At 58.1% G+C, this 26,573-nt stretch overlaps 1 protein-coding gene across 1 annotated transcript; it reads right to left on the bottom strand.

Annotated features, from left to right (window-relative positions):
• Window positions 1-9,816: 9,816 nt before the first annotated feature.
• SOX8 (SRY-box transcription factor 8) lies at window positions 9,817-23,495 on the bottom strand. Its single transcript, XM_023557558.2, has 3 exons — window positions 23,040-23,495; window positions 21,440-21,672; window positions 9,817-20,552 (listed from the first exon to the last, which is right to left on the bottom strand). The coding sequence occupies exons 1-3, from the start codon at window positions 23,462-23,464 to the stop codon at window positions 19,801-19,803; spliced, it is 1,410 nt and encodes a 469-aa protein (XP_023413326.2). The 5' UTR covers window positions 23,465-23,495; the 3' UTR covers window positions 9,817-19,800.
• Window positions 23,496-26,573: the final 3,078 nt, after the last annotated feature.

Genomic DNA, 26,573 nt, shown 5'->3' with positions numbered 1-26,573 from the left:
AAGAAAGGCCTGGCAATGCACTTCTGAAAAATCAGCAATTGCAAACCCTCTGGAGCCTAGTTCTACCCTGACCCCCATGAGTTGGGGTCAACTCAATGGCACCTGGTTGTTTTGTTTTGTTGGTAGGAGGTGGGGAATGGGGAGTGGCTGGTAATGGGCACAGGTGTTTTGGGGGTGTTGAGACTGTTCTGGAACCAGACAGAGGCAACGGTTGCACAGCCTTGTGAACATACTAACAACCACTGAATTGTTACTTTAAGAGGTGAATTGTACACTGTACCAGGTGAATTTCATTGCGTGTGGAATATCTCAATTAAAAAGGTGATTATGAAAAGAATTCATAAGAAGCACGCCTGGAACCCCTCAGGGTGGGTTGTGGCAGATTGAGGTAGGTTACACTCTCTGCTCCGAGCTTCCTCGTGGGCAAAGCAAGGATGGATACACTGACCAGAATGAAGAGGTTGGCTCACATTTTCTGGAGCCTCCACTGTGCTGGGTAAGTTCAAGGCTCTTTGTCAATCAGTTAATCTCACAAACCCCGGACAGGATGAGAAAAGAGGCAAACTAGAAGATGACGGAACCCAGGCTGGAGCTTCAGTGGTCAGGACCCAGAGCCAGTGTGCCTCTCCCTCTACTGGGTGGAATGTGCCCCAAAATTCGTGCTCACCAGAAGCCTCAGGATGTGACCTTGTTTGGAAATAGGGTCTTTGCGGATGTAATCAGTGTGTTAACACGAGGTCACAGGAGTAGAGTGGGTCCCTGATCCTATGTGATTGGTGTCCTTATAAGAGAAGAGAAGAGCCGGGGAAGACGCCACGTGATGACGGGCAGAGGTTGGAGCATGTAGCCACAAGGCCAGGAACGCCAGGGACCACCAGGAACTGAAAGAGGTAAGGAAGGAAGCCCCCTGCCTCCAGATTTTGGAGGGGGTATGGTGTGGTGTGTTCTGGAATTCAGGACCTTTGGGTGCAGTGGGTAGCAGGTACCGGCCCCCACACACAGGCATTTCCTTGAGTGGGAACAGGCCACACAGACGCCAGCAGGCTAGACCAGTGAGCTTTTGCCACACAGAGAAGAAAGCTTTGACTTCAGAGCATTCAGGAGCTGTGGGCTGGCGTCTTGTGTTACCGACACTTCCAGAAGAGAAGCCACCATCCTGGGGAGAAAAAGCAAAGGGGCGGGGAAGAGGGCCACCCAGAGACCACAAAGGTCTGATAATGGATGACCTGCCTCCAAAGCTGGTGGCGCCTGCACATACACGCACACGTGCACAGCACGTGTGCACACCCACGCATGTGCACACATGTGCGTAGACATGCACACGTGCACACACACATACCCACACATGCACACACACACGTGCACATACCTACACACATGTACACACACACACATGCATACACACACACGTGTATTCACATGCACTGGAAAAGGCAAGGAAGGGTCTTCCCCTGAAGAACCTAGGGAGAGCACAGCCTGCCGATACCCTGAATCAGACTTCTGCCCCTGAGCCATGAGAGAGTACGTTCCTGCTATTTCAAGCCTCGTACTTTGCAGGACTTCATTACCAAGGCCCCAAGAGACTCAGACACCCTCTACTTGGCCTCGCTGTCCCACTCGCCGGGACTAGGCAATCATCTCCAGCAATGGAGGTCAGCCAGTGGGGCAGGACTGGGGTCAGCCCTGGGAGGACACTCGTGGCTTGTCACTGAAGGACACACACCAAAAAAAGGACTTTTCTGGCAACCACCATGACTCAGGTTTAGAAAGTGGTGAAAGTCAGGAAGATTTTACAGAGGCCAGGCCCCTAGAAATGAGTCTGGGAGCATGCCGTGACCAAGAAGTGAGGAGCGTCTGCGGAGGACCCTGACCCCACAGGTCATTGCCCGGTCTCCCGTGGTGTCTGGTGAGAGGGCACCAGCTTGTGCACCTGGTGCCGATGGTCCAGCTCTCCAGACGCCTCATCTCCCAAGGCCCCAGATTCTGGAGAGAGTTCTGGGCTGTGGTCTCCTTGCTAGTGTTTCCACTCCTTGCCACTTTCCCCGGGGCTGAAATCTGGGGGGCGGAGTGAGCATCATGTGACCACCATTCCCACGGCCAGCACCATCGAGAGGGAGGCCCTTCCCCAAGCTCAGGGCCCCTGCCAGAGAGGGAGGGCCTGAGGTCATTCCAGTGAATGCAGCATCCTGAGTGGTTCTGGAACCCTCCGCACCAACCCTGTCCTCTTTGGGAGCACCCAGCACTGTATGTGAGAGAGCCGGTTGCCGCTCCTGGGGAAGACAGAACGGTGACCTCCAAAGACTCCTCATCCTAACCCCTGAACCTGTGACTGTGAGACAGGACATAGCAAAGGGGGCTTAAGTTTGCAGATGGAAGTGAAGTTGCTCATCAACTGATCTTGAGATGGAAGATGATCCTGGATTATCCAGGTGGCCCCAAAGTCATCACAAAACTACTTGTTGTCGAGTCGAGTCCAACTTACAGCAACCTGTGTATGTCAGAGTAGAACTTTGGTCCACAGGGTGTTCAGTGGCTGATTTTTCAGAAGTAGATCACCAGGCCTTTTTTCTGAGACACCTCTGGGTGAACTCAAACCTCCAACCTTTCAGTTAGTAGCCAAGCGTGTTAACCGTTTGCACCACCCAACCAAAAAGCAAACCTGCTGTTGTCAAGTCGATTCCGACTCATGTTGACCTCATGTGCATCAGGGTAGATACAACTGCTCCATACTGTTTTTGTGGCTATGACCTTTCTGAAGCAGACCACCAGAACTGTCTTTCACGGCACCCCTGGGTAGATTTGATCCATCAACTTTTCAGTTAGAAACTGAGTGAAAGAAGCCAGACACCAAAAGACAAGCATTGTATTTTCCCACTTACATGAGATGTTAACTGAGCACATCAGCCATTTGCACCATCCAGGGACTCCAAGAGGCACAAGAGGTTGAAGCGCTTCAACACGAGGACTCACCCGCCATTGCCAGCTTTGAAGACTGTAGGCACCACAAGCCAAGAAATGTCAGGGCCTCTAGAGGCTGGAAAAGACAAGAAATTAATCCTTCCCTGGAGCCTCAGGAAGGAATGAAGCCAGGGACAGATTAAGCTGGGTATGCACAGGCTTAATAGTGCTTATTTAATAATCTGTAACCCTAAACACAATCTCTTTGAAACTGTTCACTACAGATTAGTAAGTAAATACAATTAAGCCCGTGGTTACCATGCTTACTGGTCAATCCACCCCTGAAAGTATTGCTCCCAACATCTTGACTTCAGTCCAGTGAGAACCACATCGGACTTCTGATCACCAGGCCCTCAGAGAATAAACGTGTGTTGTTTCAAGCCACCGAGTTTGTGGAGATTTGTTGGAGCAACAACAGGAATCTCATACATCCTCACCTCCCCAAAACTCATGCCTCTATGGAGCAGGACAGCTGCAAAATATTTGGATCTGGCGTTGGTGGGACCATCACTGGTGGCTGAACGGGTCCATGCACTGGATTCTCTGGGACCCCTCCAGGGATAAGGAGTCACAGCCACAGCTATCCGACAGCACCATGGTGGCACAGAGGCCTCAGGTCAGAAACATCCAGAGCCAGATGGGACCACTCAAGGGGCTGGTCACGTCTGCCCCTTCACTGTGGCACCAGCCTGGGAAGGTGACCTCAGGCATATCACACTGTGTCACATGTCACTGACAAGCCGAATTTAAACACAAGGACGTTTCTAGGAGGGCACTGCCCAGAGGATACCCTGGACCTGGGGAGCAGCAGAGGGGCTACTCCAGGCTGGGGCTTCTCCCACTTTCTCCTCCTGGCCAGGTGAGTTGGTGTTGATGGGATGTCCAGGGCTCTGTATGTGCCTGGCTGGCAGAGACCAAGGCCCGGGGGGCTGAGAGGGGCACCATGTGGACATCCCAGGCTTGGTAACCCCAGCGGGGCTGGGTGCCCCGTCTTCTGCACCTGAGGTGCTGTCCTCTGCCAACCCCAGGTGGGGTGGCTGGTTGGCACAGCTACTCCTGAGTTGACTCGGCTGGACAGTAGTGCTGCTGGGTAGTGAAAGTGGGCCTGGCCCCAACACACATAGCTCAGACCTCCTGAGGGAGTACTGGCTGCCAAGGATGCCACCTCAGCTATATACAGGTCCCATCCGTAGCTCAGAGGCATCCCAGCAAGGCGGGGATGGTAGCCCCCGGGGATGCCCTGTGTTGGCACCCCAGCCCCTCAGCCAGCATCCCTGTGCCTGCTCACCCCACTTCCCAGACATAGAGACTGAGGCTGGGGCATGAGACCCTGCCCTCCAGGCTTTGCAAACAGGTAGGCAGCTCCACCCTGTGTCCAGGGCCTGACTCCCATGACTGTGTTGAGTCTGCTGTGCGGGCGTGCAGCCTAAGACCATGACTCAGGACAACTTCCACACTATTAGGACTGGAAAAGGCCCAGGTCCTCAACTGTTTTCGTCTGCAAGGCTGTCCCCCCCAGGAAGCAGGACCACATGGGGGTCCCCTGGCCCACCCCTCACCATCCTCCAACCTGCAGAAGGGCACGAGCTCCCGGAGGGGTCCTGGGGCCTGGGAGAACAAAGGAGGGCCTCTTGGCCATCCAGCCCTGGACATCTGTGCTGGCTGCTCAGTAATGGTGGAGGGCGTGCAGTGGGCCCAGCCTGGGCAAAGCAGGACCAGCACGGCTTGTTCTGGGGTGTGGGGGTCCAGTCACTGACCCTCCTCATGCTGGCCGCCTTCCACCTCTCTGTGCAGCCCCTGCTGCCAGTCTAGCTCCGGAGGGTTTTATGCAGCTGCTTGACAATCGAATTGCCTTGGGAGTTGCAGCAGACGCTGGCACAGTGCCCGGTGACCCTTGCTTCCCAGGACACATAGCACGATTGCCTGAGGATCCATCTTCCACCTGGCAGTACAGACTCCCAGGTGCCCAACCCCCACTGCGTCATTGGGCACCCGGACTCAGAGCAGGGCCCGACGCAGACCTGGCCCCACCTGCCCATGTGGTTGGGGGTCTCCTGAGAATTACTGAGATGAGTGGCAAAGCATTGAATCCCTGGGGTCCTTGGCGTGAAGCCACGTGGATGCACAGCTGGCTGCCCCCTCTGCACACGTGGAAGCCATGTCCCTGCCCGACAGTCATGGTTTTGAGCCATTTGGTCTCACAACACTTTCCCGCCGGCCACCCCCTGCATGTGGACAGGGGGACAATTTGCAGTAAGGACCCTCTCGTCTGGCTGCAAGGCACCTCCATATTTACAGGGGGTGTCCTGCAAGGTACCTTTTATCCACCCTGTTTCACAGCAGGACACTCTGACACCTCCACCCCCACCCCCACCTGAAGCAGGGCAGGGCGGGCGGAAGTGCGGAGCCCGAGCCACAGAGCCCTCGAGGCTGCTTTGAGAACAGTGACTGGGACCTCCTTCACAAGTTATTGAGTCCCGGAGGCCTGGGGGCGGGCCAGGGCTGCTCTCCAGCAGCTGTGTCTGTAGCAGCTGCTGACTCGGAAGCCACCAACTAGAGCCAGGGAGACCGCCAGCCAGGGCCTTTTCCCTTGCACCCCCTGTCTTTATTAAAACTGCAACCCAAAACCACCTCTCAGAACAGGGCTTGGAGCTGCCCTTCTGGCCTGGTCCATGGGGACCCCTGCCTCCCCCACCTTCCTACCTCCCAGACCCTCTATAGTCCTCTTGGCAGACATCCGCCCCGGAGGGAGTCTCCCTGCAACCCCCCTCCCCTCTAGCTCCTAGACACTCACCTCCCACCAACTCATTCCCTTCACTGTGGGGGTTGGGGAGCCGAGTTCCTCCTTCCCACAGCCTCCTGCCACCCCCCCCCCCACACACCCCTTGTGGGCCTGTTTGTGCCCTTGGGGTGGACGAGGTCTGCAGGGGCTGAGAAGGGTTAGCAGCAGAACGGCAGAAAAGACTGGCCAGTCTGGGTTAAAAGTGGACCTACAACACCAGGCAGAACCCCGTGTTAGAAACTCTCATGCCTGATAAGAGTTCAATGTTGACAAGAGGGAACCAGGAGGGGTGATCAAGGTGATTGTGGCCTGAAGGGTTTGGAGTCAGCCACGGGGCAGAGGTGTGGTACAGTACTCAGCAGTGCTGACTGGGTTTCGGGTCCTGCTAAAAGTCTGGAAGTCCAGGTGGAGGATCTGGAAGACCCTTGGGGTATTAGAGACTTACAGAGACTCCGAGGAGGAACAGGAGGCTGAGTCAGCATCTTGAAATTACCGGAACTTGGGGCGTGAAGCCAGCCAGGTTCCCACCCCAGCTTCAGGTTACCACCCCACAGTAGGTCAGAGCTGGACAGGGAGCTGTCAGCTGTCCCCCAGGCTTTGGTATCCTAAGGGGAGGCAGGTCCCCAGGTAGGGCTCCACTCACCTGGTCTGGGAGGGCAGCCTCCCCACATCTGTACGCTCCCCCTGCTGGACACCCTGGAGCTATTCCAGACAAGTGGTGGCTACTCAACGTGTCTGGCCAGACCATAGGGGTAGGGGAGGAACCACTGCCCTGGCTGCCATGCCTGGAAGCCCAACCCTGGTGATTCACACCGGTCACTGAGCTGCCAGCCTTGTGCCCAGCCCCCTGCCAGCTTCCCGAGGCTGCTCCCCAAGTCCCCCAAGTAAACGTCTTGGAGCATCTGCAACCGGCTGGGCACCAGGTCCACCTTGATGGTGGCCTGGGGATGGTCAGCATGGAGCTGGCAGGGTCCTGGCCAACCTTCTGTCCCCAGCACCAAGGTGTGCTCCGCCCGGCAGAGCCAAGTCAGACTTTGCTGATGGGGCTCAGGTTCTCGGGGGGGGGGGGTCCACACCCATTTCCCTCCAGAGACCACGGCTCACACTCTACCCCTCTTGCTCCAGGCAGGAGTCCCAGCACCCCCACAATGCCCAGCGATGAAGGGTTCAAGGGCACTCTGGGGAGCCAGCACCCTAGTCTGGAATCCGGGGACCATGTTGGGAGGCAGTTTCCATGTGGATGGTGAGCAGGACTGCCCAACTCAACTCTCAGGCCCGGCTCAGGATAACAGGACCAGGCTAGCAGCTCATGTCCCAGGGATGGGACCAAGACTGTTCGAGGCCCCCCATCCCTCCCAGGACCAAGCAAGGATCCTCATCAGCACCCAAGAGCCAAGCCCCTGTAGGTGCCTGGCTGGGTGGAGAATGGCAGGGGATCTGCCTTTGGAACCCAGATAGCTTCCAAATAGCAGACTCTCCATGCCACAGCGGCCTAGCCTCTTATAGGTGGGTGACACCAGGCCCACTAAAACCCCTTCATCCTATGCCCTTGCTGAGAATTAACACCCCACAGACAGACGGGGGAGGAGGCAGAGGCAACCCAGACAATCCAGCAAAGAGCTAAAGGTGACCCAGTGCCACCCATCCTCCCCACACCTTTGCTCAGGACAAGCAAACCCACACCAAATCAAGCAATGCAAAGGATTGCTGTCCTTCTCAAACAAAACTCTTTTCTGATTTATGGGTTCTATACCCACTTTCTGTAAAGGACTGGTTTTCGGCACATTTACATAGCTGACTTTGTCCATACAAAAATCTGGAAGCTGCTTTCTGTGGGCTATCCCCCTTCTCCCCCTCCCCCCGAATGTAGAAGGAGATATTTCTGGGTGACATCCATCTCGCATCGGCTGGGGCCCACTCTGAAGCACAATGAGTGCAGTAAATTCTGGGGAGGAATTTGTTTAACCTGCAACCTTTAAGCAGTAAGTGTAGCGCTAAATGTTTGGGCACACTCTGATGTATTTTTATAACGCGTGGCATGACCACGCTGGAGGCTGCAAAGCAAACCTCGGAGATAGAGACTGCAGGGTGGGGCTGCTCACATGCTGGCGCCTCCTTGATGGAAAAAGTCCCGGAGCCTTGCGGGTCCCCAGCACACCCATCCATCCATTCATTCATTTATGCATTCATTCATTCACTCACTCACCAGCCACTTCCCTCTCTAGCCAGGTTAGTTGCTGGCAGACAAAACCATAAAAGGTACAGTCCTCAGTCCCAGCCCCTAGCCGCCCCCATTTGCGTGGGACAGGCAATGGTGAGGAAGGTGCTTTTGGAACACACCCAACTCTGTTTCTCCCAGGAATCAGGAGGACAGCCGAAGAAAGGAGGAGGAGTCAGAAAAGTTTTGCCATGCTCCAGGTCACCCAATGCCAGCACGGGTGCCTTCACAGGGAGTGAGCCTCCTGTTGCAAGAGGTGTGCAAGAAGCAGCCAGGAAGCTGTTGGAGTCAGGCTGCCACAGAGAGGTGACTGATGACCCATCTTTCCCCTTGGAGACCGCATGTTCCCCAGGCCCTGGCAGGTGTGGGTAGAGCCTGATTTCCTTCCTGCGAATTGCGGATTGTGGAAGGAGTTGGAGGGAGGCAGTGGGCAGAGGCCAGAAGGGTGGGAATGCATCAGCCTTGGAGACTCAGCCCCAGGCTGATGGCAGGTCCAGCCTGATACTACTCCCGCATTGGCGTGCTTTGTAAGATTGATTGTCCATCCTGGGTGGCTGAGCCATCAGCTGCTGCAGAATGGGGGCTCTGGGGACCAGCAGGGGCTCAAGGAGCTGGACTCATCCAAGGAACAGGGAACAGGTGGATGGTCCTCACAGGGCATCTCTCTGAGCAGGTCAGACCCACCAGACCCCCAGCCCTAGGGACTGACCATATCACGAGGAACCACCTGTGCAGGTGGACGCTTGGGGTCTGTTCCCTCCCAGGCAGCAGCCCAGACCCGGCACACATGGGGCCCCAGAAGCCATGAGAATGTGCAGATGCCCCAATACCCACAGCTCAGTGATGCACCAGGCATCCCGCTGGGGGGAAGGGAGCCAGAGTGTGCCAAGGGGGCACCAAGAACTCCTCTGTGGGATCGGGGGCAGGACTGTGGGTTCACTGGGTTGGCAGGTCCCCAGCTGACAGAGGCAGGCTGGCCTGGCAGTCATTTCCACACATTGGGTCCTAACCCTGCTTGCACTCAAGGCCAAGCATCTTGGAAATGCCCTGCTTCTTGCCGAGGCTCAGATTCCACATCTGTGCAGTGGGCTAACCGTAATAGCTCACCAAGGGATGGCACAGGCACTGATGAGGTCACCCATGAAACCTGAACTCCTAGAGATGTGGGGAGGCAGCTGCCCAGACCTGCAGCCCTCACCATGACCCTGATTCGGGGACACTGGGACTGGCTGAGGCTCTGCAGATCCCTTATGCCCCAAGGATCTCTCAGACCCTTCGCCTGGACTTCCAGAATCTTGCCAGGGACCACCAACCTGATCAGCACCACTGAGCCCTGAAGTGTCCCTTTGCCCTGTGGCTATTCCCAAGCCCCCCCCCCAGCCCTCAGTCACCCAGCGCACCCCTCTTGGGGCGCAGGTGAGCTCTGACCCCCAGCTGCCCTCTCTAGTCACCATAAAGCCCTTATCCAATGAGACTGCTTAACCTAGAACCCAGACCCTTCCGCCGGAAATTGAGCCTTCATTGAGATAAGTGAGAGGAGTTCCCCCACACTGCGGAGTTAGCCTCTGTGCCCAGGACCCCCAGCTTGTCCCAGCCACGTGGCCTCAGGGGCCTAAGGAGCCGGGCAAGTTCCTTGCGGTGGGCTGGCCCGCCGGGCACCTGGACGCTCCCTCTGATGGAGGCTTGGCTACAGCTGGGCTGGCGCCACCTTCTTGAGTCAATATTGACCCAGCCTGGGATGGGGCGAACGGCCTAGGGAGGCTTGCAGGGCCTGCTCACATGAGCTGCCGTGCCAGCCCGCCAGAGTGCTCACAAGGTCGCTTTTTTTTTTTTTTTTTCCCCGTGAAGGGCTCTCTAATGACTTCTGGAGGGAGGAAAAAAAAAAAGGATTAAGCCTACCAGGAGTGAAGCTCACCGTTGTGTTGGCTGCCTGGCCCGGTGACTCAGAGCCAAAAGCGGAATGTTCTGGAGTGGCTCCTCCGTCCACAGCTTCTCTCCAGTGCCTCTGTCGCTGTGGCGGTTTGCAGGGGGTTTCAAGGCCAAGGGGAGATTTGGGATGGGGGATTTATCCTCTCTCAGTTCGGGGGGCTGGGGTCCAAATCGGGGCATCAGGAAGGCCAGGCTCTCTTGGCTCCAGGGGAAGATCCTTCCTTATCTCCAGCTTCTAGAAGCCCTGGGCATTCCTTGGCTTATACCTTCACGTGGGGTCTGCCTCATCCTGTGTGTGACTGTGTGTCCATGCTTGTCTCCCTCTATGAAACACCACTCAGGAGGGAGTAGGATTAGGACCCACCCTGCTGGCCTCATGTTGATTGACAACATCTGCAAAGAAAGACCTGATTTCCAAACAAGGTCACAGGCACGGGTACAGGGGTCAGGACTTCAGCATGTCTTTCAGCGGAACACAACACACCCCACAACTGTCAGGAAACTGTGTCTTTGTTGTATTTCATACAGAGGCCAGGTCCACACAGGCTGTGACATCCAATCACCCGCTTCCCCAGGGGAGGGGACGGTGAGGAGACTGAGGGGCCGGGAACTTCTTGAGCCCAAGGACTGCTGCTTTCTGCTGCCCGCCAAGACTGAGCTTTGATTTATGCGCTATTTCCTATAAGTGCCCCAGGGGCGATGACAATGATGGTCAGCCTGGGTGTCTGGTGCCTGCAGTTTGCAAATGTATGGTACTTCACTGTGACCCTGGGGGCACAGGCCTCCCCATTTCCCAGGCCTGAGAATGGCAGTGCAGCTTGCTGGAGGCTGGGGGCACTGGGGAGACACATTTGCAGCTGGGGGTCCACATTCTCCTGCCCACAGAAACCCCAGGATTCCCATCCAGCAGGACTGTGGGGCATGGGGGGATCACTGGGAAACTGATTTCTTTTTTTCATTTAATAGATTTTTTTAAATGTATATTTTAATTTTTAGAGCAGTTTTAGGTTTATAGGAATAGCGCAAGAAGTAGGGAGTTCGGTGCACCCTCTCCCCTGTGCTCTTTCTCCTATTCCTACCATCTTGCATTGGTGTGAGACATTGTTACATGTGATGTACCTATAGTGATACATCATCATTAACTAGGGTCCATCTGTAATTACATTAGGTTCACATGCACATGTCATGTGTCCACCTTCATCACAGTATTAGTATAGTTCCACGCCCTAAAAATGCCCCAGGCTCCTCCTAGTCATTCTAACCAGATTCCCCCCACCCTCCAGGGGGTAATTGTGTGGTGTCAGGGTGGGCGCGGCACTTCTCTGAGCCTCAGTGTGCCCATCTCTAAGATGGAGGTAAAAGGGGGTACCAGAGTCCCACTAACATCATGCACGAGAGGGCTTAAGACTGAGCCAGCGCAGACTAGGTGCTTCTGAGCGGGAGCTATCATTTCTCCTGGCAAGTCACAGATCCAGAAGCCACCCACGGAGCAGACTGGCAGAGGGTTCCAGGGTTCTGGCAACAAGAGGCAGAGCACATGTCCCCGGCTGTGCACACATGAGCATCCAACTCCATACCCTCCCCAATCCCTGCTGCACCCCAGAAAGCAGTCAGTGCTGGACCAAGCACCCAGGGCTGGCTGGGTCTCCCAGACACATCTTTCCCTATGAAGGGCCTTGCCAAGTGTGGACATCCAAGAGCCGAGGATGATGGTGGCATGTTCAGGCATGGTCTGGACTTGGTCCTTCTTAGTAGCAGAGATTCCCACTGAAGCCAGGGTGCAGACTGGCCTGGCCTCCACACTCAGGGCCCCTGAGAAGACCTGCCATGTGCTCTGGAAGCGGAGGATGTGGCTTTGTCTCCAGGGCAACCAAGGGGCTAAGGTGGGGTGAGGGGTGCACTTTGCAGACTCAAAAAAGGGATTCCGTGGGGCAGTCCTGGGGGCTTCATGCAATGCGGTTTTGCAACAAGTGGACGATACAACAACAAGGCAGGGAGTGGCCTGGGCGCCCAGACCTGCATCCCACATGTCCGCCACCTCCCACGGCCTGCGGAATTAGTAGGCAAATGGAAGGAACAGGAAACAGGTGCCCAAGGGAGGGGTCTATCCGTCCGGGATCTCACAGCCAGAGAGAGAAGAGCTGGAGCCAGGCCAAGAAATGCCATCGCAAATCGAAATGCAATTTGTCTACTCTTAAAAGGAAACAAGACCGGCCTCGACTCTGCTTGGTGAGAATGTGACTTTTCCTCCAGGAGGGAGAGGCCACCTACCTCCCCATTGCTGAATCTAGTGCCAGCGGCAATCTCCACAGCAGGGTCTCCCTCCCGGGGCAGCGCCTGCGGAACCCTGACACCCTGAGCACACCTGAAACTGGAGTTCAAGGTACTGGCTTGGTGGTGGTCTGGGGCGTGGGTCTGGGACATCCACTTGGCCTGGACAGGGAGCGTGGCTGGTATTTAAAGACAGGAAACACTCCCCCCAACCACCTCTGCTCAGGTTGTCCAGCATCCCTACGGCTCCTGCAAGGCCTGGGCAGGTGTCCTGCACCTAGACACAGCAGAGGAGGCCAGGCCGGGCTTGGTGCCCCACCCCACCCCTGCCACCCAGAGCCAGCTCTCGGGGACTCCTGCGAGGCCCTCCCTGGCTCTGTCACTTGGTGTGTTTGCAGGGCAGGATCCAAGCATCCTGTGATCCAAAGGTGCCTGCATACCTTCCCTCAGGGACCCAAGAAGGTAGGGAGAGTGGGAGAGAGAAACTTTCCTCAGCTCAGGATCATTTCTTAACTAGAACTCTCTATGAGTACTTCCTCTGTGGGCACTGCAAGGGCCATCTGGAGATGAGGGAGAGGACAGGCACCCAGTGGCCCCCCGTGTGGGCCAGCGGCCAGAGGGGCACATTCTGGGAAAAGTCTGTAGAAATAGCCCTCAACTCACTGGCCTGGCAGGGGCCTGTCCACTGCTCAGAGCAGCAGAAAGCCAGTGCAGGGCTGGCCAGACCTTGTGCATTGGGGCAGGGAGGCCCCAGAGCAGATGCTGGTGGGCGTGTAGGGTCATTGGCCTTGGCGGGTTGCTTGTTACAGCAGCAGACCTGGCCCAGCCTGGCCAGTGCTGGCTGGACCTCCACCACTGGGGCAATGGCTGCCTTTTACTTCTCTGCCAGGGCTGCGTGAAGAGCCAAGGACATTGCTAGTCACCTGGATTATCACAGGGCAAAGGGTAAGCCCCTAGAGCCCTGCGCAGATACAAGACTCAGCAGAGGCATCTCAGGGATCCTCCCCTGACATCCTGCGAAGCAGGTGGGGTCCCTACACAGGCTCCCCTGGTCCTTCGTCCTGTCTGTATCCACCTGTTCTGCTGGAATGAAGAAGGGCAAGGCCAGGTCGGCCTCTGTCCAACATGCACATGCACACACATACATGTACGTGCACACACATGTATATGCACACATGTACGCAGGTACATCCACACATACACACACGCACACACCACCATCAGATGGTGAATTACAAAGGCAATGACAATGCCCCTCATGGTCCCCGGATGCCTTATCCCACTGCTGAGATGCTCATAACGTACCCAAAAATGGGTTTGATCTGTGCTCAGGGCAGCTCCCCTTGGGGTGGAGCCCACCTGGATCAGCCCCTCTTAGGCTCCCTTCCCAGGGGCACCAGGCTTACCCTCCCCTTGAAGGTCTCACCAGCCCAGGTGTGGCATCTAGCAGCGCCCAGGGACACAGCCCACCTACCCAGCCTGGGTTCAAGTCCTGCTCAGCAATTCTGAAGAAGGTGTGTAATTTCAGTGGGCTACATGCCCCTCTGGGACCTTCATGTGCCCAGGATGGGGGCTGGTACAGCCCCTGGTGGAGACCACTGCCCACCACAGGTGGTGTCCTAGCCTGGGTAGGGTTGTTGACTGACTGACAGATACCTCCCCCAGGGCAGGGGGGACCCCCCTTCCAATGCCACCCTCAGCCCAGCCCTGAGATGCCTGGAGGTGGAAACAGAGGTGCCGACCAGAGGTAGGAGACCAGGAACCAGGTGCTCAAGGCCAAGATTCAAATCCAGCTCCCTGGGGCCACTGGGTCACAGACACGGGACAGGCTGAGCATCTTGAGGACCCAACACCACATCCCCAGTCCACGAGCCTCTGTCTTCCCTCCCTGGGGTGGCCCTGCAATAACCCAGCCTGGACGCATCTGTTCTGACCACTTAGCAGAGGCCCCAGACCCATGAGAAGCTCCACGGACTTGGGTGGGAGGTCCAGGACCTGTGGGTGGCTTTTCCAGGTGACTCCTAAATAACCTGATGTCAGCAGCAGCTACAACTGGTGCAGCCAGTGCTGGGGAGACGGTCTCCCATGTGTCTTTCAAGGTTCTCCTCCTGTCCCCCCGCCCCCTCTCCCCTTCTCTCCTCTTGCCTCTCCTCCTGTCCCCTCCTGTCTCATCCCTCTCTGATCTCCCCTTCTCTCCCCTCCTGTCCTCTCCTCTGTCCTCTTCTCTCCCCATCGTTGTCTTTCCTCTCTCCCCTCCTCTCCCCCTCTGCCCTCCCCTCTCCTCTCGACCCTGTCTCCCTCCCTTCCCTTTAGCTCCCCTCCCCTCTCCTCATCTTCCCCCTTCTCTTTCCCCCCTTTCCATTCCTCCCGTCTCTCTTCTCTTTCCTCCACCTACTTCTCCTAATGTGGAGCACCCCCTGTACCCCACCGCCATCTTCCCGTAGCCAGGAAGAAAAGTTTGCTTGCCCTTGCCATGCCTAAATATTTATCCTGTGTTCTGACACAAAAATGAATAAACCCTCTGCCTGGCCAGGTTGCGTCCCCCGCTTTGCCTTGGAGAGCTCGGCCAGCCACCCCTGTCCGGTGTCCTGACTGGAATCACAATGGCCACATCCCACATCGCAGTGCCTGCCCCACAGACCCTATCCCCTCCTGGCCATTATCATTCCGGAGCAGAAATCCACCCCGGAGCGAAGCTCATCTGTCATTCAGCAACTCGTAATGACTTGTCAGTTCCTTGCCCTGCCATTTTCTGTCCAATTAATTCTTTTATTGTGCACCAGATAAAGAAAGACAAAGGCGCCCAGCAATAATGATTCATTAAGATGCAGTACCTCCTGGTGCACTTGGCCCCATGCCAGCGGACTGTGCCCTTAACCCTTTGAGGAGTCCTCGAGCCTGATGATGCTGCCACACATGGCACAGGCGCCCTGCCTGTAGGGCCTCGGCAAAGGGAGCTCGGACGGCTGTCAGGGCTGTTCCCAGGAAGAACACTGCTGACCCAGTTAGGGCACCTCAGTGGGGTGGGGGTGGGGGGCTCAAGAGGCCCCTTGCACTTTCCCAGGCCTGTGCCCTGTGGAAAACCAGCCCTCGTTTGGGACTTCTGGGTGGCCCCTGGATCAGGTAGGCTGCCCTGGGGTGACCCCCCCGCCGAGGCTGGACTGGAGGGGGGCTGAGCCAACAAGTTGCTGAGAGGCACAGGGGGATGTTGGGGAATGAAGAAGACCCCAGACTCCTGGGGACAGGATCTGCCCTGGGCATGACTGGCCCCTCAGCAGACAGGCAGGAATGTGCCCATCACATGCCACTCCTCAGCCACACCAAGCCCTCCTCAATTAATCCCTGTGGTCACAGGGTGGGGAGGGTGGGGGAATCAAGTCATAAGGAAGTCAACTAACTTGCTGGACAGTGAAGAGCATCTAATTCTGCCTGCACTGCCTTGACGTGGGGGGATCCAAGGGCTGCAGCAGGAAGGTTCCTGACAGAGGAAACTGCAGGTCTCACCTGGAGCAGGAGGGCCAGGAGAGGCCAGGCCAGTGGGCATGTGGCCCCCATCCTTTGGAAGCCCCTTGTCAACTCCCTTCTCCCTTCCCAGAGTGGACAGCTAACAGCGGATTTGCCCGTGAAAGCAGATATCACTCCAGGGCAAGAGCTCCCCTCGGCCCGAAGGGGCTTCTCCAGCTCACAGGCGTAGGGGATGGACGGGACAGCTGTTTCCCCTTTCTGTCTGAACAGTGCATTTGCTCAGTGGAGATCAGAGGCAGTGCCCTGTTCTGGGGAGGAAATGAAAATGGGGAGCACCCCCAGTCTGTTCCTGGAACGGGCCATTGGGACGCTGCTCTTGGTGAGAACCAGACCCTCAGAAGCTTAGTCAAACGCTGATGGACTTGGGGCAAGGCTTGGCCCAGGAGGGCCTTGGGAATAACGTTATTCATTGGACGTGTCTCCTGCAAAACACGCTGGGATTCAGTGGAGGACCAGGGCTGCCCTGAGGGGCCTCTCCCAGTCCCCCACTCCCAGGTGTCACTTGAGAATGCTATATTCAGGGAGGCAGAGAGACCCCAGACCCCCAGAGCCTAGCCATGTGCTCAGCCTCAATGCCGGAGGAAATTCTGAGGGGGAAGAGAGGGTGGACAGAGGGCCCTCTGGCTATGGGTCTCTTTCTCGCCCAGCCCTCTGCTTTAGCTCAGCCAGGCCCCCTGCTCAAACTGGCATGTGTCCTATTCACTTCTCCATGAACAGGAACAAGCTCAGTCCCCAAGACGCAGCGCTTCTCTTGGAAGTGGAAGGTTTTCTCTGCTCCCACGTGGGATGCCCGGCAGTGACCCCATGGCCAGGGCGGTGGAGGTTGGGAAGGGGCTGGCCGGGAAAATGTACTGCTGAGAACCCCCGCATGCCTGACTCCTCCTGATGGCCAATTGGAGGGGACAGTTGGGCGGCCTGGGCAAGGCCTGAGGTCCCAGGCATTGAACCCTGCACTTGGCACTCACCAGCCAGGGGCTGGGTGGCATGTCTGGGCACTGATGTCGGTCATCACTGTCCATCCCTCATGACCTGACAGTTCGACACTCAACCACTCCCAATCGGGCCCCTGTCTTCGAGACCTGCTGGGGAAGAAGGCAGCAGCCCTCAGCCAGGTCGGTCTGGAAATGCCGTGGAGGGGGGTGGGACCAAACCTCCCCTCTCACAGGAGAGGAAACTGAGGCATGAGGGGAAGGGCTGGCCCAGGAAGCACACTCGGCTGTCATGGGAAAGGATGGGATGGGCTCTCTTGAGAGGGGCAGGGGCAGAGGCCGAGCCCGGGTGGGCTGTGGAAGGGCCTGGAGAAGTGGGGACAAAGCTTCTTGGTGTCCCCCAGCCTAGCCAGGGCACGGAGTCGGCGGGGGGCTGGCTGTGCCTCCTATCAAAACTTCAGGAAGTTTAAATATGAGTAGATCCACAGAGGATAGGCCAGACCCAGGGCTCGGGCTGCTCCCACCAGGGGAGCTGGGAGGATGTCCTGTGAGTGTCAGGAGCCCAGACCCCCAGGAGTTAACCTTCAGAGCCCGCCCAAGCACAGCCAGCCTGGCAGGGCCTGTGGGTCCTTGGGAACCTGGCACGGCCGAGGCAAACTCGGCACTAGAGAGGGGCAGCGAGCTGGCCTTGGCCAGCTGAGCACCGAGGGTTCAACGCCGAGGGCCATATGGGCCTAGCCAGCCCCTGGCTGGGCACAGGACAGGCTGGGAGGCTCCACGCAGGCAGCAGGCGGCCCTGCGCCCAGCTTTCAGCAGCCCTATCCCTAGACTCCGCCCCACTCATGCTTGGCACAGCCCTGCCTCACAGATGCTCATAAATCAGAGCAGCTCTTCCCAAACACTGCTCCTGGCAGCCTGGACATGGCTCCCCAAGGGGCAAGGGGCAGGGTCTGGAGGGCAGCCGCATGGGTGCCAGTAGGTGAGGAGCAGCAGGGAGGGTACCCCTCCAACTGGCCACCCCACTGCAGACCCCACTGCCTTGTGTGTTCGGATGCCTGAGGAAGCATAACCCTCTTCCCACCCCGAACTGAGAGCCCCGGGGAGCCCACATCCTCACAGCTTCCCCCACCCGGGAAGCCCCCCAAGTGTACCCCTGTGGCCTGGTGGGGGACAGGCCTGACTCTCCAGACTGTTTTCTCCCTAGAAACGCTTTCTGCCAAGCAGAAAATTCCACCGGGTGCTTGCAGGGCTTTCAAGCAGCTCCCAGCTGGCTGCATGCCAGGGCCGAAAATGCCGCCAGCTCCCTGCACAGTACCACCACCCAGAAACCAGCTCCAGGGCCTGCCTGGGAGAAAACTCAGCCTGAGTCTGCTCCATCTGGACCCGTTTGCTACTGAAGAGGCCCCCCAAGAAAGGAAGACATGTCACCCCGCTTCCCAGAGCATCTGAGATGGGAATCAGTGAAAGACAGTGACGTCTGGCCACCTCCCCTTGGGCCAGGGAGCTTCCCCCACCCTTGGTGGGGACCTGGGGGGCGGGCACTCCAGTGACCACATCCTCCTGAGAATGTAGACAAGCCTTTCTACGAGTCGGAATCGACTCGACGGCAGCGGGTTTGGTTTTGTTTTTTCTCTAACTCAGGGGCGAGTTCAGGGTTAAGCCAGGAAGCCATCAGAAGCCCTTGGCAGGGCTTTCGCCACCCAATCCCTTCCACAAAGGACCCCGTGGCCATTCATACCCGGGTGGGAGGAGCAATGCACAAAACACACCCCGTGTAGATAAAAAGCGTTTTTTTTTTGTTTTTAATTTTTATCAAATCAATCTGTACGAAAGTTAGTGTTGCTTGGCCAGGAAGTAGTGAGACACAGCAGGTAAGTGACATCCAAAGTAGTTGCAAACTCACAGAAAAATAGATTGATAAAAATGAGTCTGCTGCAGTTCCCCACCCCCCAAGAAATACACAAAAACAACAAAAAAATGTCTTTTAGAAAAAGGTAAGAAAGAGTAGAAAAAGTAAAAAGAAGCAACCTCTCCAATGCATTTAAATTTACAAAGTTTTCAAGGCACAGGTGTCCATGAAGTAGGCGGTTATCATATGCTCAGCATACGGTGGAAAAAGCAGTGCAGGTAAATCAGGTGTTATTCGTCTACAACTAAGGAGCTAAAAATGTTCAGCAGAGAATGCTTCAGTTTTACCATTTGGCAGGTGACACCTGGTTCCTAAGAGCTGAATATACGCATTTCTTCAGCCACCCTTCCCAGAAAATTCCAGTCTTGTGCAGCTCAGCGTGGGTGTAGGCAGGGACCAAGGTTCCGTAATGCCCATAACTTCCAGACTCTGACCTAGCTGAGGGGCTGCAACCTGATCACAGACACAAGACAAACCCCTTCTCCTCCCTCGGGTTTCCAGCCCCAGAGAGGCAGGAGCTGCCCAGGCCTCCCCCAGCAGCCTCCACGTGCCTGGAACAAGACCGTCAACCCCACCTCCCCTTTGCTAAGCTTCTGCAACTTCGATTCTGTCTTAAAAATCTACTCTTTGCACAAATGACTTCATTAACTAAACATAAAATAATACAGAACATAAATACATTTTCAATAGCGTTCAAAATGAACCAAACACTTTTATGCTTCCAAAATAAAAAATGAGTGTTAATCACTGTCAAACCTTGCTTGGAAGAGCTCTGACTACAAGAAACGCCTCAGTGCACACGGGTTGGTTGGTCCCAAGAGATGCTCGCGTGGTGAATCCCAGGTGATCTGTAGTTGCCCTGATAACATCATCAGCCAGTCCCGGAGATCCTCCAGGCCTCCATAATGCAGCCGGCACCTGTATTCTCTGTGCTGTGAATGGCTGTCCTGCATGGACAGAGACACGAAGCCAATGTGCTGGTGTCCAGGGTCCTCTGGAACAGTGACCGGGTGGCCATCCTTCATCTTGGAGTCACCAGCCCGTCATTGCAGAGAGGGAGGGAAAAGGAAGAAATAGCTGTCTCGGTGAGACTCTGGAGATATGGAAGCACAGGGACACCCGTAACCAAACGTGGTTTCCCCGCAGACGCCAGCGGCTGCTTCCTCCACCCTCCTGAGCACATATCTTCCGGAAGATTTCCAGGACTGTTTTTCTTTGTAGAGAAAGTGTCCTCCTCCCTCGCCAGGTCTCTCCTCCCTGTGGCCAGGAACAGGTCCCCTCAGGGCCGGGTCAGTGTGGTGTACATGGGCTGCTCCCAGTTACTGGTGGGGCTGTGCGCAGCCGGCATGGACAGGCCGTTAAGCAGGGGTGAGGCATAGGGCCGACGGGATGAATGGAAGTAGGGGTACTGGTACAGGCTGGAAGGGTAGCCAGGGTACGGGCCATAGTAACCAGAGGCCTGCAGGTCGGTGTAATCGCACTGCGAGCCGGGGATGGAGCCAGAGGACACGGAGGGGGAAGCCGTGGTGATGCAGGCCTGCGCGCTGTAGGAGCTGTAGTCAGCGTGGCTGGGAGAGTTGCCGTGCAACTGGTCACTGTAGTGGCTGGGGCTCAGCTGCTCTGTCTTGATGTGGGGCCGTGGGGGGCCTGCCTCAGTGGGCGACGCTGAGGCTGACGAGGCCCCCTTATGGGCCCAAGCTGGGGACACCCCCCTGGTGGCCGCCCCTGCATGGGAGTAGGAGGCGCTCCCATAGGAGCCAGCAGCCACCTGGCCCGGCTCAGCGGTGATGGCCGAATGGCCGTTGAGGGGCAGGTACTGGTCAAACTCATGGACGTCGAAGGTGTCCATGTTGCTGATGACCTCGCTGCTCAGCTCTGAGATGTCCACATTGCTGAAGTCGATGTTCTGGCGGCTGCTGTCCACCAGGCGGCGACCTTCCAGCTTAAGCTCCTGCTTGCCGCCACCCCCACCTGGGTGGTGCAGGTCTGTCTTGGGGGTGGTGGGGGGGGTGGGTGGCCCATGGGTCTGCCCTGCGGAGACAGCATGTTCAGGAATGAATGACCCTTCTGTGGGGGGCGGGTGGGGCCAGCGAGGCCAGCGGGCTGGCGGCGTCAGGGCGGGAGGCAACCAACGGCTAAACTAACCACTGCAGGTAGGGAGCAACGGCTCTTTGTTCCTTCACGTTTTGCAGAAATTTTAGCCAAGCCAGACCCAGACCTCCCTCACTCCTTGCCCAAGAAAATCCCATGCAGCATCGTTCCATGGGAAGGCTTGAGGCTGACGAGAGCGTCATTGTGGAAATCAAGGTGTGGGGCGAGGAGCCAGCAGTCCTGGCTGGCCAGAGCTGGCATTGGGGCATGCTTCCAGATCACGGAGCCCTGTGTGCACAACGGTTCATGCACACAAAACCTTTCTCCCCATGGCCCAGCTGAGCACACTGAGGCTCACGGGATGTCACCAACTTGCCCCTGGCTGCTCTGCTAGCCGGGACACCACCTGGCCAGCCTGATTCTGAATCTGGGGCTGTTGACCACCATATGGGTGGCTTGAATTTGCAAGTGGAGATGGCATGAGGGTGAGGCTGCCGGGCACTGGGGTCAGCAGTGAGTGCTCCACAGAACCCACAGAGGTCAGGGGGAGAGAACCATCTTGGGCAGGACTGACTCTCAGAAAACCCCACATTTCAAGTCACAGGGCCCAAGCAAAGTTACCAGGCCATCAGCACTTAGAAGGGGCTATGCAGCCCCCCCTGAGTATCAGAAACATGTGAGCAGGCACTCAGGGGGCTTTTTCCGGGTACCTGGAGAAGGGCACCTACACTGGAGTGATCCCTGCTCCCCATCCACCCCTATCAATCATCATAGTCACAGCCACAATGCCCGCCTCCCTCACCCCTTGTGGGGGCTCTCAGACCCACCTGTGTTGTCGCCATGGTGGTGCATGTCACCAAGGCCCACATCGGCCTTGTACATGGCACCACTGCCCAGGTGGTGGCCCAGCTCGGCACCGGAGTCCAAGTCGCCCTGGCCGGTCTTCACGCTCTTTCTCCGGCGTGGCTGGTACTTGTAGTCAGGGTGGTCCTTCTTGTGCTGCACCCGCAGCCGCTCAGCCTCCTCCACAAAGGGGCGCTTCTCGGTCTCACTCAGCAGGCTGTAGGGCCAAGCAAGTCGTCAGAGTTGGGGTGCACCCAGCATGGGTATCCCGTGCCCCACAGTGTCCCAGCACCGGCACACATGCTACCCTGAGACTGGCCTGTGGCACAGCTGGTGGCAGATACCGGGACCGTTGTGGAAACTCTCAGAGTGACCCAGACCAACCCCAAACCAGGAACCTGCTGCATGCACTCTTCATGCCAAGTGTTCCCCCAGCATGAGGACAGGCAGCTCAAGCTTCAGGACCACGCTGGCCCGGTCTGTGGGATTGTTATGGGCAGACAAGCAGCTGGCGCCAGGCCTGCACATCTCCCTCCCCACCTTCCTCCTTTTACTTCCCCCTCCGAGGGTGTGTCTGTCCCTCCCTTTGGGGCTTTCTACTTTTTACAGATGGACAGGGGCCGGATCCAACTGAGAATTACACCGAGACAAAAATGAGACGTCCGGGAATGGTGCCGGGACTTGGGTGGGCAGATGAAGCCATTCCCAGACTTGCAGACACACACTGTCCCCTCAGACCCTTCCAGAAGCTGGCCTCTAACTGCCTGCAGGACAGGGCATTGTGGGGAGTGTGGGGACTGCCCGGGGCCACAGCCACTGCTTGGTCTATTGGCGGATGTGCCCCAGGCTTGAGCAGAAGGCAGGAAGGAGATATATGTGCTCTTGGAGACCGGTAAGCTCTGAGCTCTGGTTCAGAAACCAGGAGCAGAAGACAGAGAATCAGCACCCCAATTCCAGAGATCCACTTCAAACCCAGGCAGAGGCCGTCTGGCAGGGGTGGGCACTGTGAACAGCTACTGCACTGCCATGCTGATGTCCTACTTTCCCCTTCAGAGAACAAAACAAAACGGCCTCACCATGCCAGTGTGCACCAAGTTGGCCTCCGCGGGAGCCCCTTCGTCTCACCCCTTCCTTTTCAAGGGGCTCTGAGGAAGCAGAGGAGATGGAGAGCTGTGGAAAGGGGCCTGCTGAGGGGGCCACTGGCTGCCTTTGGAGGAGCCAGGGAGCCCGGGAGGAGACCCTTCGCAATGAAAGGAACACCTCCAAAGGGCGGCTCCCCACTGCGCTGAGCCTTGTTTCCAGACCTCTCAGCGGGAAGGCACGAACCTCGCAGCTCGCTCGCAGCACGCGGGACTTTCACAGCTTCAGTGCCCGCATTCCGCACGCCAGCAGCTCCCCTGGGCATCGGACTCCAGGCTCTGAGTACACTGGGGGCCTACTCTCCTCCTGTCTTCTGCCCGCCCAGATCCCGGCACCTGGCGCCAGTCGGCTCGCCAGGGAGTGTTTTTCCGCTTGGACCCACCCGGGACCCTCGCCGCTGTCCTCCCTTGTCTGGCCCGCCGCCCTCCCACCTGGCCCGCTTACCGCCACAGCTTGCCCAACGTCTTGCTGAGCTCCGCGTTGTGCAAGTGCGGGTACTGGTCCGCCAGCTTGCGGCGCGCCGCCTGCGCCCATACCATGAAGGCGTTCATGGGGCGCTTCACGTGTGGCTTGGCTTTAAGCGCGCCGCCGCCGCCGCCGCGCACTGGCATGGGCACCAGGCTCCAGTCGTAGCCTTTGAGCACCTGCGACACGGCGTCGCGGATGCAGGCCGGGAAGCGCTCCTCCGCCGCAGCCTCGCCCGCGTTGCCCCGGCCGCCGCCGCTCACGCCGACCGCGCAGCCCAAACCCTCAGAGCCGGCGGGCGAAGGCGGCGCATCCGAGTCCGAGTCCTCCACGTGTGACATGGAGCTGGCAGTGCCCGACGGGCTGCAGGGCGGCTGCGCGCGCGCTTCGCTCATGTCCAGCATCGGGGCCGCGCGCGGGGCGCTCCGGGATGCGCCGCCGCCGCTGCTGCCGAAGCCGGAGCCGACGCTCCTCGCCCCGAAGTAGCCGCGCCGGCCAAGCTTCGTCCCCACCGTCCGCTTCGTCGTCGTCGCCGCCTCCGCCGCCGCCGCCACCGCCGCTTGGTGCGTCTCCGCGCCCGCAACAAGTTTCTTTAAGCTGTTGCCACCAGGCCCCGCCCCGGCCCGGCCCTCATTGGTCGGAGAGCACCCCGCCCCCCGAGGCGGAGCCTGACCCCTCCGCTCCCCCCACCCTTCAAGAAGCCGCCCTGGTCCCCGCCCCACCCCGCGTGCCCCACGTGGCCTGCCCGTGCCCCGCGCGCCCCGCCGCCAGGATGAGCTGGGGCCCCTGGCTACCCTCAAGAGAGCCGAGGAGGAGAGAGGTGGCAGGGCGCCCTGGGTGCCCTGAGCCCGCCGGGACTCTCCGCAGACGGTCGTGTCTCCTGTGCTCCCCATCACCCCGGTCCTGCAGAGAAGCGACACCTCAGGGGCTTTTCACCCCCACATGTCTCGAGCCCAGACGTCTGGACCGCAGCCAGAATGAGCCGGGGACATCCCTGCCAGCCTGCGGCCCCGGGGAGACTCGACCGCGGAGCGCCAAAGCGGGTCCCCGCCCGCCGCCCGGCACGATGTGCAGGGGCCACCCAGCGCACCCAAGTCTGCAGGCCGTGCGCGGAGCCGGGTGACCCAAGGCCCCGGCCCGGCCGGAAGACAGCGTAGAAACCACTGGCTGGGGCCCTGGGCGCGGGCGAGCTGACCCCGGCTGTCGAGTCCCCGGGGCAGCCCGGCGGATGGCGTGGCCGGACGCGAGAGCCCGGGACCTTCCGGGCGTGACCCGGGTGTGGGGCGCCGAGGCTGTGCAGCCCTGGGTGGTCGGCGGAGACGGAGGCGGCTCCTCGCCTCTGCGCCCTGGGCGCGGGGAGAGGAGAAGGTGGGCGTGCCCGGGGGGAAGCGGGGGGTATGCAGCTCTGGTGGGGGCGGCAGGGCCGGAGAGGGGACGTTTCCCTTGAGACAAACGCTGAGCTGCGTCTCGGAGTCCCCTCTTGAGGCCGCCCCCGCGAGTTGGCCTCCGGCCCGGCACTCCTCTAGGGCGGCTCGGATTCTTTCCGCGAAGGCGATGAACTGGCCGCCCCAAGAACGGCACCATCCCTCCCTTTGGACGGCCGCTGGGAGCCACCAGCGTCTCCGAGCTTGCCAACGGGTGACCCTGCGCCAGCGCACCCGGTTCCCCAACCGTGCACCACCCCCAAGTCATCGCAGCCCTACTGAGTGACCGCTGCAGCCTCAGGAGAGTGACGCCCTGTCGCTGACCCGGCCAGCAGAGGGCCTGATCTGTGAACAAGAAACTCCAAACCCAAACTTGGAGGGTTGTGCTGGAACACCTTTGCCGACCCCGCACACCTTTGCCGACCCGGGAGCACTACTTCTGAGGACGTGCCTCCCATGCCCATGCCAGCTGAGGAGAAGAGGCCCCTGCTAAGGTCACTGGCACCAGGTGACTTTAGCTACCCAAAGCCTCAGAGCAGCAAATTCCTTAGAAAGGAGGATGTATGTGAACGCTTGACCCCACCCTGGCCAGTCCCCCAAAAGCACCAGAGCTTCAACCCATGGGGTCCAGGGCTGCCTGCAACCCCAAAGCTGAATATTTGGTCAAGCCTGCACCAGTGCCTGGAAGCTGGGTAACACTGACCTCTGGGAGCACTGAGGGCACCGAGGGCCCCAGGGCGGAGAAGGGATTGGCATCATACCTGGGCAGCCCAGGTCTTCTACCACCTGCTGGGGTGACACCCTTGTCTTTGTACTCAGTCTGGTCCAGTGGCCCTGACCGTCAAGGAAAGTGTCATTGGCAGTGTTGCCCTTTCAGGTAACAGTGGCAAGTGGACAGTGCCCTAGAGTCACCTGTCTTCCCACTTCCCACTCGCCTCTCATTGCTCTGAGGCACTACATCCCTCACTTGCTGACATTGAGGGATCAGGTCAGGAAGGAAAGCTCCTCCCCGAGAAGGGGTATTTCTTTCCCTCAAGCCCCCTCCCCACAGCTCAGATGTGGCATTCAAGGGACTAGCCATGGAGCTGCCTGGGGACACCCATGGAACTATTAGTCCACGCAGGACCCTTGCAAATGAAAGAGGGGCACAGGGAGGACAGATGGAGGTGCCCCAAACTGTCACATCCCTCCATCCCCTGTCCCTGGGTCAGTGTTGCTGGTTGGGGGGCAGGTTGGAATGTTACTGAAGAGTAGCCTCTCTTTGCCCACCCCTCACCTGTGCAGGGCCACCACACACCCATTTCCCAGCGCCCTGGACACAGTGAGGTGACCTCATCTAGCAAAGAGGATGCTGACCTGGGAGAGAGTCCAGTGACCAAGGTCACACACAGCATGGCAGGCCTGATCCTTTCCCTGAGCCATAGTGACCCCCAGGGGACTGATGGGGCACTGATTGATGACCCTGGCATGCAAGTGCATCACACTCCCAGGAGGTGGGTGATGATGGGGGCATCACTGCAGGGTATGGCCCAGGCCGGCTGAGAATGAGTGCGGGCGTGTCCCCTGAATATGATCAAGAGAGAGGGCGCAGCCCCTCCTGATCGTGGCACTTGGGATTTAGGCCCAGGAGACCGGGGCAGACAGCTGACATGTCTGGTGGCTCCCCAAAGTCCCCTCCCAGGATCGTCTTTAGGCCACTTGGAGGCCTCCATCCTTCACTAGTGCCAACTTCCTTTCATGACCTTTATGGCCAGAGGGGGCCCTCCCAGGACATAGCTTTCAGAAAGAAAGGTATCTGGAGTGGGCTTATTTGCCAAGTATTTATTAAGTGACTGCTGTGTGCCAGGGGCTTTTCTAGGTGCCAGGGCTATGGCTTGGAACGACACTGCACACACCCTGGAGATGCTGGAGATGAAGAAGAGGAGGCAGAAAGCAAACAAGTAAATAAACACATCTCAAGGGACTAGGACATGTGGTTTGGGGGAGGGGGGCTTTGAGATGGCCAGAGAAGGTTTCTTTGAGGAGGTTCCAATTCAGCGGAGACCTGAAGCTTCCAAATGTGTGAAGAGAGGTTGAAGAAAGCATTCCT

The sequence above is a fragment of the Loxodonta africana genome, chromosome 12 (assembly GCF_030014295.1).
Source record: "Loxodonta africana isolate mLoxAfr1 chromosome 12, mLoxAfr1.hap2, whole genome shotgun sequence".
Classification (NCBI taxonomy): Eukaryota; Metazoa; Chordata; class Mammalia; order Proboscidea; family Elephantidae; genus Loxodonta; species Loxodonta africana.
Note: the sequence above shows the minus strand (reverse complement) of the source record. Positions and strands in the feature narration are given on the sequence as shown.